Source organism: Colossoma macropomum, unplaced genomic scaffold (assembly GCF_904425465.1).
Source record: "Colossoma macropomum unplaced genomic scaffold, Colossoma_macropomum, whole genome shotgun sequence".
NCBI lineage: Eukaryota > Metazoa > Chordata > Actinopteri > Characiformes > Serrasalmidae > Colossoma > Colossoma macropomum.
In genome coordinates, this window is record NW_023494806.1 from 16,271,164 (window position 1) to 16,284,864 (window position 13,701).

At 39.4% G+C, this 13,701-nt stretch overlaps 1 protein-coding gene across 2 annotated transcripts in view; it reads right to left on the bottom strand.

The window, feature by feature from the left end:
• Positions 1-13,273, bottom strand: part of rasa1a (RAS p21 protein activator (GTPase activating protein) 1a) — a 39,653-nt gene extending 26,380 nt beyond the window's left edge. Inside the window, exons 1-2 of one of the 2 annotated variants that reach the window (XM_036597850.1) lie at positions 12,900-13,273; positions 12,048-12,798 (exon numbers count right to left, since the gene is read on the bottom strand). In XM_036597850.1, the coding sequence (XP_036453743.1) occupies positions 12,048-12,550 (503 nt within the window). In that variant the 5' untranslated portion in view covers positions 12,551-12,798; positions 12,900-13,273. Of the gene's footprint in view, positions 1-1,575; positions 1,894-12,047; positions 12,799-12,899 lie in introns of those variants that run through there. The other variant, XM_036597851.1, reaches the window with a different exon arrangement.
• Positions 13,274-13,701: the final 428 nt, after the last annotated feature.

Consider the following 13,701-nt stretch of genomic DNA (forward strand, 5'->3'; position numbering starts at 1 on the left):
CTCCCTCTTCCCTGATGGATCCTGCTCACCTCAACGAATAAAAAAAAAAAGGAAATGCGTCTCCAAAGACGTCCAGTCACCACCACTCATCCTCATCAACAAGTAATGAAACTGCACCACTTTGCATTAGAAATGTTCCTGTGCCAGTCTGCCGTGCTGGCAGACATCATCGGGGAATCAGAGCTGGTCTCACATTCAGGGTGAGGATGTGAAGGATTTCTAAAAACTGAAATAGTCCGTCAGAGGGTTTAAAGCCCATGTAAGTGGTTACTGCAATTGGTTGCAAAACCAGAAGATTTTGCACAACACCACTTCAAGACAGAAACCAGAAAATGTGATATTCAGATTGTGCTATTAATTTTCATTTTTAGCAGCACTGATTAAATAATAACTTAGTTATTGCAGTTAACTGCAAAATGTCATCTGCTTTGTGCTTCAGACTGTAGTAGGTCTTCTTTCTAGAAATAGAAATATCTTCTGTCTGGATAACATTAGAATACCTTGTAAAGTCCATTTGCTGCCATTTTTTTAGAGAAGCAGAACAGTCCAATCAAAACAAGCTATGCCAAGTCAGCAAGACTTATTTTATTATTGTCATTATTCACAACCAATTCTCACTGATCTAATTAACTTCATTAATACAAACTTATATATGCTCTTTTATTGTGATGGTGATGTTTGGAAAATATCTTCATACTAGCACACAGCACTAATGCAATTCATGCTTACAGTTTTCCCTGCTGGACAGGTAATTAGAGCAAGTTTTAGGACATCAATAACTCTTTTCTTGTTGTTTCTGCAACTCATGTTGAGTTTTAATGAAGAAAAGTGTCTTTGAAATAATAAAAGACTAAGACAACAACAAACATGCTGCACAAAAACCAACACCAAACTACTTTAAAGTGCATTCTAATAGCCAGACTGTTTCAAATTACACACCAACCAATGATCTCACAACCTTTCTTACTCTATGAACTAGGCAATGAAGGAGGACACAGGCCACTGTTGTAAATACTACAACAAATGACAAATATTTTACCGCTGCACATGATCTACGAGGCATTCCTCTACAAAACTATCGCAAAGCCTCATAAAATTATCATGGGTCTTACAAAAGTACGAATTCCCTACACTCTCGGAAATAAAGGTACAAAACCGTCACTGGCATGGTACTCTCAAGGGTACATCTCAGTACCTTTAGACAGGGAACATAATAGTATATTCATAATCAACTGAAATTTTTATGTTGTATTGACTCCACACACCCTGTCTCGTCTCCAGGCTTTTTATTGTATTGTTCAGTTTTAAAACATTAGGTTATGAAATCTATGTACTTTTGACCTGGGAAAAACTTATTCAAGGTACACAATTGGACCTTAAAACCACTGCTGTATCTTTGAGGGTACAGTTACACTACAGTACCTTTATTTCTAACAGTGTAAAAATGGAATAAAATCACAATATCCCAATACTGTGATCCCAAAATAATCAAACAAATAAAAAAATAAAAAATCTTGGCACTCTGCATCCTGTAAGGCAGTGGTGCCGGTGACTGTGACTTCGTGTCCCACTTACGCAGAATTCATCCTTTGCTGCATCTTTGCCTGTGCCGCTCTCTCCCGCTCACAAGGTAAGCCCAGCTCGCTGCTTAATCACTGGTGTCTGCCTTGTCCATCTTACCAGACATAACTCCAATGTGGTCTTCGCCATGATTCCATTGAACAGATTCAGCTCTCGACTCATCCCTCCATCCTCTACGTTACCAGAGCAGCATGACTACATCCACCCCGAGTCATATACAGAGAAAGATGAAGTAAAAAAGAATGCACATGGGCTGTCATTTGCTCATAATGACTGAAGGAGTTCCCATAAGAGACAGATCCTTTTCTTGAAGAGGTTCTGACAATATGCCTCGTCTTTATCTCTTGCTTTAAGTCCTTGCTCTGAAGGCAGTCAAATAAAGCCAAGAATGAGCAAGAGCAGGACTGGGGTGGAGAGTAGTCACAGGAGAGAGAGAGAGAAAGAGAGAGAAAGAGAGAGAGAGAGAGACCAAGATGCAAAGTGGTGGGGAGGGCGTGATTGGGGACGGTCCACTTCAACTGTCCACTCACTATGTCTAGCACTTCTATTTGTGAATGGATCTCACCACACCAATAAAGAATGTATCGTTAATCATCTTGGTCCACCAAAAACTAAAATGTCTGTAAAACTGCGTGCCAAAGCACTTCTCCATGCACTCTCAAATCAGGCTGTTATTGCAACACAGCTTGCAGTACATAAAAAAAGGAGTGATGACAATGTGAAATAGCTGAAGATCAGCCTGTTGTGCTGAACAACTGTGACTCTGACTGAGTAAAACATCAGCAGAAATCTCTGGACCTGTGAATCATCAAAGATCATAGCATACAGTAAAAACACTGCTGATAGGTTAGAAGGCTCACCGCACATACATATATCACAGCCTTGTTTGTAAAGGTCAATATTAGTGGTGAACAATCAGAAACGGCAAGAATCAATCGTTTTTGCTGCTAACGCATGATCTGCAATCGGACAATTTATTTAGATCGTTTTAGCTAATTTTATGACACATAATCTGAGCCAAATAACTACACAGGCAATTCTTTTTTTTCTGTTGCTATATTGGCTAATAAAAACACAACTTGGAATTAAAAGATAGCATTTGAACTATATTCCCTACTGTAATATATAAATTTTAAACAAACAGTATTCAACTATCCCAACAAAAAACTTAAAAAATTTCATACGGAAGCATACGTGCATTCATGCATTCTCTGCTGTTCTACGCTGTACTCTCTGTCTTAAACTGACCTACTGAGTATAAATGTGCTAGGGCTCAATTGTAAAGGCTATAAGAGCCAAATTAGTATAGCATGTTATCTATGAACATTTATGCTCCTCTGAACACTTTGTCTGAAAAGCATACATATTCGTGCATCTGTTAAAACTGCAAAATGAAAACTTCAGGTTAAAAAAAGTTAATTAATAATGTTTTAGCTGCCTGCTACAATAAATAAGTAAATAAAACTTAAAAATAGGTCAATAAGCTAAAACTGGCTGTTTGGATTGACAAAATTGTCCATAAAAAATTCAGGACCAGTAGACCTCTAGTCAATGTGAAAACAACAATTCACAGATGACATGTCATGGAGCTCTGCTCTGTGAGTATTTCTCTACACTCCCAGGACAATCATGGCATTTTGGAATTTGAACACCTCCTGGGTTACTTAAAATTCAACCATTATGCAAATTGCCTGGGCTAACTGGGACGTTTGTTTTTTTTTTCTCAAGTTTCCACACTGGAAAAAAAAAAGGTAGAGTGGAGAAGGGGTCCAGGAACAGCTGCGAAACAGCTTTGTTTTTCTTCACACATGACAGAGTGTCACAGCTTGTTAGACTCAGCAACAGTGAGAGCAGTAGCACATGGGTACTGTCCGCTGACATACAGATGGAGGGCTAAAAGATCATCTTTAGTGAGCAGTGACTGTGGAGCAGTGGCAGTGCTGTATCGTGCTGTACATTTTAGTCAACACGAAATGCATAATTCTGAGCTTCTGTCCAGTCCGTAGAGCACTTAGGAAGGACAATAACTTGATGTTCAAACCAACATTCCACACAGTATTTCCATAAATGCTGTTATTTCCAGACAAACAACTAAATTATTCTCAAAAAAAAAAATAATAATAAGTATTTCTTCAAATTCAATGCAGTTACTGTAAAACAGCTTAAAAGGTATGTAAGTGTATGGATGATAGTAATTTACTGCAATAAGAGGTTATTTCCTAAATAGTGGGACACAAGCAGACCTATATGATGGCATATGTGAACCCATCTTCGCTTTTTTAAGTGATGACACTGCACATGCCTAGAAAGCTTGCTATACAGGATAGCAAGAACTGGTGAGATGAACTTCTTTTTAAAAAATGTAAATAATGTTATGCATCACTACAGATGTCTGGGCTTAGCTAAACCATGTAGAAAAGGTTCTCATTAGTGAGGCACTGACAGGTCCTACTGACAAAGCACTGGACCAAGTTCATGTTTCATCCAAGAGGGTCGTTTGTCTCTAATTGTTACACTACATCAACTGATGTCTACATCAATATTTATGACAGCAAATATGACAGAATACCACTCCTAAAACAAAGGCAAAAACATTTAAACTGGCAAAAACAAACATCTTTCTCAAATCTTGAATATATCTGACAGTCGCACCAGGCAACATTGACAACGTCAGATATTTAAGTTTGCATTAACAAAAGTTACCGAACCCATTTCTTCCTGAGTAGTGGTGCTCTAGGCTAAGGAATGTCCTACAACCCTGATATAGCTTGTTTGGGTTGAACTGTTCCGTTCTGCATCTCTTAAAATTTTACCAAAAGGGAACCTTGCACAGAAGTGTAAACATTAACCAGACAGAAACTACATTTCCACAAAGGAAACATTATTTATTTTAGCTTTTGTGTACTTTTAACTGTTCTTTCAAAACAATGAGATGCACCCAAAAATAACATACACTGCAGTTATCCCAGTTTTATTATCCATGAATACCACTAAATTAATAGTGTTATGACACCAATACAGTTAATAATAGTGTTTCTCAAAAGGTCTGAAATAAACCTGACGGGAGCCGCTGAACATTCTAATATATATATATATACATACATACATATATATATATATATTATATATATATATATATATATATATATATATATATATATATTATATATATATATATATAGAGAGAGAGAGAGAGAGAGAGAGAGAGCGAGAGAGAGAGAGAGAGAGAGAGAGCGAGAGAGAGAGAGAGAGAGAGAGAGAGAGAGACAGAGAGAATGTTCAGCGGCTCCCGTCAGGTTTATTTCAGACCTTTGAGAAACACTGTATTATTACCTTTACCTTTTTTGTTTGGAGTGCAAAGAAAGTTGCACAAAAAATCTGAAATCTGCCTGAAGAACCTACTTCCTGGTTTCTACAAGGGATGTAAAACAAGCAATTTCAACAACAGGCATGAAACCACTTAAAAACACAACAATCCACCTGATACGCATAATACAGGTCAAGCTAAAAGCAATACCATTTGTAGGCAGTTTTAGAAATAACAAAAATATTAACCAAGCCAAAGTGTGAAGTATACCTAAAAAATAGAAAACTGAATGGCCAACTGTTCTAGGCTGTCAAGAATGTTAGATTTCATAGGTACATTCTGTGGCCTACATAGCGCAACAATTTTATTGATTAATATGTTTATGTAAACTGGTTTTATTGTCAGCTCAGTTTTGGCCTAATGAAAACAGATTTTATCAATTAAAAACAAGCTTATTCTCCCCAGAAAGTGGCAAGTTTTAAAAATAATAATAAGCTTTGCTGTTTGGCCAGGTGTGTCTTGAATTTCAGTGCACCACTAATGTGTTGTCTTAAAATTTTGCAATGCAAGTTTTTTACTGCACATGCAGCACTGAACAGTATTTCTGAAACAGCAGCTGATACTGCACCTCATGTTATCCAAAGTGTGCCCTTGTTTAGTCATAACAATATTAATTCTTTCGGTAATTGTTAAAATAGGACAAAACACGCTTGGGTGATGGTCAATATACTTGGGGGGCTGGGGGTCCAGGTGTGGGAAACAGTTCAACGTAATGGCCAGTAATATATAATGTTAATATAAATAGGAGAGCATACAAAGCCACCAATAATCCAACTCAGACTGTCTAAATATACAAAGCAACTTGCTGAAGGTTCATAACAAGACATAGGGCCTAATCAATGCCAAGCAAAGGCATGTTAAACACTAGGCTCATGAGCATGCTTAGCCCACAAGGAATTACTAAAGTTACAATATAAAAGAAGAGAGAGAAGTCTATCCTGAGGCGAGTCTTTTGTTGCTTAAGCAGCCTCTGCATAATCTTTGCCACTCGGCATTCCATGTTTCTATAAAGACAATTAAGCAGCAGGAGTGTTCAATTAACACCTCAGTGAATGGAAAGTTTCACGAGCCACTGTATATCTGGCAAAGACGCTAGCAGTGGCACGGATCTCTAAATCCATCTCTCTTTTGTTCCCTGCTCTCAAGAGAAACTGTTTATGACTCAAAATCCGCTCTAATCTTCGTGGAAACTCAAGATCAACTACTCATTTTCAAGCGTGCTGTTTGTTTTAGCTCAGGCTTTGGCGTTTTCAGGCGAGTGCGGCCTCGCTGGGAGTTTTCTTTTTTGGCTTCATTAAGCAGCAGGCTAGTTAGCATCTGTGCAATATTTATCCCCCTGCTGGCCCTACTGTTTATGAATGAACTACACTGTACAGAGGCATGAACGATTGTGGCTGTCTCTGGCGCACTACAAAGCACTAAGTTTAGTCACACACGCTGCCAACACGGGACCCTGTCTAACCTCGTCAATGTTTTTCACACTGCACTACACATTGGTGCCTGCTTACAATGCACTAAGGAATAGGGCTGTGCATCCCAGAGCAGAAGCTATTTATTCTACAGCGCTCCCCTCGTCGCAGTACAAATTCAGGGGAATAGAGTAATACAAGGACAACCACTGTCATGATTGAATTAAGGAAATGGCACAGCAGATAGATGATCAAGCTTCATTTATAGGATTGAGATGAATGCACCACTCTAGAAGATAAGTATCCCAGTCATTTATTATATAGAACAGACAGTAATGCATTAAACTTACTCTGAAAAGGACAAGAACCTATTCTATGGGTAATGCCTCATGTAAAATTATATATATATACTATATATATATATATATATATATATATATATATATATAACCTGCTTTAAGGCTCATCCTTTTGTCCTGACAATATACATTACACACTCAAAATACTGACAAAGTTAAAATGCAGAAACACATCAGACTGTGATGATTTAACTGCACTGACTATAAAATGTTATTCAATTGTAATCAACAATTATAATGACATTCAAAAAAGAATTCACCCTTTTCTCATCCAATATAACATTTTTGCGCTATTTTCAAACGCCCAAATCTTTTTTATAGCCTATTAATATATACTGTGTAGTCCCTCCAGTCACATTTGTGTACTCAGTTTACTTTTAATAATTCTGAATCTTAACAAATAATTTAATGTAATTGTGGTGAAATCTGAGATTCCATGATCCAAGAGGATATAAATAAATTTAAAAAGGAGTATTAGTAAAGGAAGCACAATCAGAATCAGACAAGATAAAAAAATCAGCAGTCTGATACCATACTGAGTAAACTATTTAGAGTTAAGTTGGTAGTGTAAATGAGTGCAAGCATTAGATCATTCAAATCTAGTTGATTTTAAATGAAGTGCATTAGCTAGCTACGCTACATTAGTTATCTTGGATCATACAGCGCTCCAGTGGAGGACAGCATCACAGTATTAACATTTGTACCTTGTAATTCTACTGAGTCACACAAAGCAAAGTCGGCATAGACCGTCTTTGGCAGAAAACGTCGACTCTTCTGCCTCTCTGTTTTTCTGGCCTTCATGTCTTCACCCATATTGGGGAAGCAGTTGTGACTGTGGGTGTTTAAGAAACTGGCTAAAACCACACAGTCCCTGTCGGGTGAGAATCTGCCAGGGCGGAATGTTTAAAGCAGCCAGTGATTTTGCGTCCAACTGACAGAGTCAGCAACACTTCTTGTGATCAGAGCCTCCTTCACTGCGTTTGCTCATTGGCGCAGCAGTGTACTCCAGCTTATGTCACAGCGGGGATTGAAATGTTGGCATCGATGCATTTTTATGAGTCTATTTTAGCAACTTTGATTCTGGATTTGTGCTAGTGTGTTTCATGTTGTCATTTAGAACACAGTGGGTTAAAAAACATAATAATAATAATAATAATAATAATAAATATGGTGAATCGAGTCTTCAGTCAACCACAAATACGGCTGTTCCATATCCTTATCTGTACACAGATACAGGCCATGGATATAGAACAGCCTTTTACTGATAGCTTTCTGATTTAGAGCTGGGTTTGCATGACTGCTGAAGTGTGAGATTATGGCGCACCTCTGGTCTCGAGTATCAGAATGCAGCCAGGCTTTTCCTGAACTTGCCAACCATGTCTGTCAGGGTCTATCAGCCGCAAGTGCACCCTCGTCCTTATTTGGGTCACTAGTCTACTGAGCAAACACACATTCCATAATAGTGACTAACTGGACACTCGTGTGCAGGAGCACAGTAGTGGGCGAACTGGATGTTGAGGAGACCAGGACCACTTACTTCCTTTCATAAATCTGGCAAATACAAGACAATTTCAACAGATCATGATTAACTGAGACAACCAGTTTATATACACTGTGGTCACTTAGACCATATTGATGTGAAAAGTCAGGAAGAATTTCAGAAGTGGAAGGAGGAGCTTAAAGAAGTGTATCCCTACATTTGCCTTTAATCAGAAAACCAATTGCTCACAATGTACAATAAAGTCTAAGAATGTCACTCCTTACAAGGCAGAGATTTTTTTTCCCCCCAAACTGGCACAACTTCAACCTCATCCTTCTCTGGCAGGCAAAGGCCTTGTTATCGATCTTGTGTTTAATAACTTATAATCTCTTAGTTTTATCTGGTGTTGCCATGATTATCTGCCAGGCATTTTCAGGCAATCACTGAACATCACACTGCAATAAACTTACACGGCTACTTATTATAAACAATGTTTTTCTGATCTAGAAAAATGAAAAATTAGGCGCAAAATAAAACTTCTCTATCGTGGCTGGCCTTAGATTTGCATAATTTGTTTTTGTTTAAATAATAACTAGATAGTTTTTATTAAAAATGTAGTTAAAATAATTTGACGAAAATCTGCAGACATGACTAGCAGACAGTCGTATGTAAAAGTTTGGTTTCCCCTGAACAAATGACATGTTTTGTTGAATTTCTAAGTGAACATCATCTACAAAGAACACAATTTTACTGCATGACTATTGTTTCTTTGCTGAATTTAAGGTATTGGGAAAGTATATAAAAATGTGGCCTGTGCAAAAGTTAAGGAACATTTTATATATAGATTTTTTCTCAAGAGGAAAACAAAAGGAACTGAACTAAAACTTGCAGAAAATGCCATGTTTAAGTTCGTTTTTGTAGAGGAGTATTAATTTATTTTCACTTAGAAAATCAACAAAACACGTAAACTGACCGGGTGTATTCAAACTTTTGCATATGACTGTACACAGCATGCATGCACTTGTGGTCCACTGTTGAAAGGCACAGAGAATAAAGTCCCACCTCCACATCCTGTATTGCTACGATTTGTCAGCTTTCTTCGTTCTTCATCCATATAGAGAATCTGTCACGCAGTCATAACAAAAATCTAATACATGCTGGACTTTCTCCTAATAATACAAAATTGCTCCAGGAAATGAAATCATCTATCAACACTAAGATCAAGTCTTTACTAGTAAAGCACACAGAGACAGTGATACATGCCTGATCACATATTGTCATGCATCAGCACTTAGTGGAGTCCCATGCACTACTAGCAATCAGCTGAGGTCAAATTAGTGACATTTGGTTTGGGAATGTAGTTAGCCTCTGGGACATGCAATCTGCTTGCTGTAAGCAATAAAACAATATGTAACATGCTGCTCATTTAATGACAGTGGCTTCCTGAAAGCTGACTTAATGTTGAAAATCAGAAAATGAAGTACATTCTGCGGGCATGTGAGGTACATTATATAACTCTGCATACTATACATAATATTATGCCATAAGCAGTAAACATCATAAGTACAGAACTGTGCAAAATACATGAGATTAATTTGTGTGAATAACAGGTGTTGATGAATTAATTCGAAAATGTGTATGATTAATATATTGCGCACTAAGCAGGATTTTTTAGGAGGTGAAAATGCAACATTAATTTGGCTTCTGTTAAATTTCTGCAAACTTTCAGTGGCAACACGAACTCTTCTATGCAACCAGTTATGTTGTTACAGTGTTGGCACAGCAACAACTAATATGACCAATCGGCTCTGTTTAGCAATTCAGACTTTTGGACAAACGTGAAAAGAATCTCTTTGCCTTCTGCTTTGTGACACGGGGGGGCTACCATCTCCAAAAGAACTTTTGCAAATCTGCACGTTTTTGTGCCGTTTATTTGCGTTGTGTTTGGTGATTACCGGCCTCTAGGCAGCAATAAGTGTGTGTTTGTCTGTAAAAACATGATATATATTTAGAATGGATATAGATACAACAAAACATAACTTTTATAAAAACAGTAAATTGATTTCTTTTGTTAGAAGACAACAATTAGAGGAACACAGGTTTTGCTCCTGACTTCAGTGCATTCCACCAATGAATGGATCTGTAAAGCATCAGCAGCACGATTTAATTTGATAAAGGAATGGTTAGCTGAAGCAGGTATCTGATGGTAACTGTAAATACCGGCCTTCCTCAAGCAGAGCTTTGGAAATGGTTAAGCTAACACACTGACACGCACAAAATCACTATGTATTGTTTATTGGTATTTATTCTAATGTTTGTGTTTAACAAATAAGTCCTTACTAGCCAGAAAAATGACTATATAATATTTTGTTACACGTCTACAGCTTTCGCACAGCACTGTATATTAAACCTAAAATAACACTGTCTCAAATTTGAATGGATTAGCTTAGTTTGAATAAGGTACAACTTGGTCAGTTTTCAAAAGATGGACTTAATTTCCCTTTGTATGTTACCAAAAACACCCACTGGTTTTGATCTAATTACTGTACAAAAATGAGTATCACAGCGTGCATGTGTAAATGAAGCACATCTCCATATCACTGGCAAGTCATCATCACGTCTCACATTTAAACACACAACACTCGGTTTGGACAGGTTTTTGTATCGCTTAACATTTCCGGGCTCGGTGAGGAGTATTTCTGATATGATTACTCATTTCAGTACTATTTTGGTGCACTGATAAACCTCAAACCATTGACGTCATTTGGAAACATATTCATACTGCATTTCATGAAACCTTTGCCTTTTACCACATAAAAATACCTGTGTGTGACAGGTTACACATAACGTCTACTACAGCAGGAACTGAGCGATGCAACACAGCTCTTACTGCTGTTTCTTTTTCCACAAAAACAAAAAGTATGCTGCTGTTGGTCTGCAAGCCTGATGATCAACTAGTGCACAGTACATGTATTAGTCATATGTGTCTTCAGCATGCACATATCATACACTGGTATGAATTCCTTAAATAGTGCAGGCTTCAGTTTTTAAATACATACAGTGTTTGGTGAATGAAGAAGAGGCTATTTTAACCAAGAATAGCCAGCATGCTCACAACTGTCATAATGTTGTCTGATGTGTCGTTTAGGCCTTGTAATGGATACACAGCCAAGACAAGCGCAGAGGTAACGCTTTTTCTATAAACCACAGCCATTCTGAATTGTGTCAAGAGTTAATTGGGTCATTTGGCAAGAGTGAAATGAGCAATACTCCGATATGAATGGTTGGGGATTTTGAGGCCGAACTGAACCCCTTTCAAACCACACTATCATAGGTGGCTTTTGATTACACAACAGAGCATCATCACTGTGGTAAACTTCACTTTTTATGAATTAATCAGCCAGCAGGTTCAGCACATCTGTTCTGGGCCTTACATTACTTTAGGAAGGTGGGCCTACATCAGTCAGCTGAATGGAAGATGATCCCTAACCTCATAAGCGTGCATAGCTTTCTAACCGATCATTATGCTTACGAAGTTGTGCATTTCTCCAAATCTTCATGGGTCACTGAAACTCGCCACAACGGTTTAGAGTGTGGATGGCAGGAGATAACATGTTTGTTTGTTATTTATGGGCCTATTTATTAAGAAGACAAAAATTAAACAATATGTAAGTGTCATGCAATGAAGTTTTCTCTTTAAACACGACAATTCTGAAATGCTAAGTGTGAACTGGGTCGTTTCTCAAGAGTGTAAAGAGGCATTTGAAGAGCAAGGAGGTTTTGAGGGACCAAACAGACTGAAATCATTTCAAGCAACCACACTATCACACCGGAAAGAGAAACATCCTTACTGGTTAGTAGGTGGCGCAGAGAGGGAGAAAACAGCCTCCTCTTCCTCGTATTCCGGTCCATCCTGCTGGTCGCTTTCGTCCACGCTCCCGTGTGCCCCGTAGCCGGGAGGTGGGGGAGGCGGTGGAGGCAGTGGGGGGAAGACAGAAGGCCCATCTGAGCCGGCTGAAGTGGGCGACATCCGGCTATCTGGTCCCTCCGAGGTGGGGGAATAGCAGCCTCCCCCAGCAGCAGTCCCTGAGCTCCCTGATCCATGAGCCGCGGGCTGGCCGCCACTCCCCGCGGCCGACAGCTCTTCTCCGGGCACCGGGTAAATCATCACGTCGGGAAGCCCGTCCGGGGACGTGCGGGAGGGCTGCTGGCGAAAGTCGCTCACCCGCACCCGGCTAGTTTTCGGGTAAAACGGAAAGTGGGTCGAGTCAGGCCCTCTGCTGCCGTCCGTAACCCCAACCCCGGTCCCTGACGGTACGGTGCCCCGCTCTTCGTTCCTGACCTCCGCGTCCATGAAAAGCAGAGGATTGAGGGTGACTCGAGAAGAGAGCCTGCCCTTATTTCTCTGCTTTCAACCTCAAGTTCCTCTTCCAATCTGTTTCCAAGTATTTGTTAAAGCGGAAAAACTTTCCTGAGGGAAACTAGCTCGGCTAGCTCACAGGCTAACTGAACGTTAGCTAGCTCCGGCTAGTCCCACGGCACACACGATGCTAGCCAGGCTAGCTGACGGGCACACTTGATGAGTTATGTCTTCATTGTTTCCTGAGTTTCGAGTTTAGAGAGAGAGAGAGAAAATAAGAAGCCTGCTCCGAAATGATGTACACAGAAACACCAAAACGAGACAATAAGGAAAGATAACGAACCTTTCTGGCTTCCCGTAAACGCCAGGTCGTGGTAGCGGTCCACTTGACGGGAATGTGCGCTTTTATTGTCAGTGTGTGCGCCAGTCTTCTTTTTATGTGGCTGTTATTTTCTTTCCAGTGAGTTCCGATAAAAAAACGCTCCGAGTCGCTCTCTGAACCGATGCGCACTTACGCCCTAGTCTCCGACACTCGTCTCGTTTTTCCCTCTCAGTGAAAGGGCTGTAATGTTTTCCTCCTGCGTAAGTTGGCTTTTCTTTCGAGATTAGTTGGACATTTTGCCACAGCTGCTCCCAGTCCCACTCCTTTCCCCCAGACCCTGCTAACAGATCGCCGAGCTGCTTGGAGCTCGAGTGTCCGACTCACAAACGAATCGTTCTTGTCCTTAAGTCAGCCGAACCGATTCATAAGTCCAACTGAATCAGTTTCTTGCAGCACTTACGCAATACCAGAGCACGTGCTACGAGCTGAATGGCTGCAATACAATCCCAATGTTTCATAATATAACCCCAAAAAATATAAAAGTACCGGAACACGGTGCGAACATTGCTTTCTGGCTACGCTGTAGCCAATTTCCGTTCCTGTGTTAATATGTGAATGGTTCGATTCGTTAAAACTGACAGTTCGATAGAATCGGTACGTTAAACTGAATCGAACACTCTGTCACTAAACTCGATGAGATCTGTTGCTCCTGGAAATATTACAATCATCCAAATAATGCTGCTCTGGCGGTTACTTTTCCAGGGTGACGCTCGTTTCATTTTAAGTTTGCCTTCATATCTTCACGTTCGTGTGTCAAATGTAA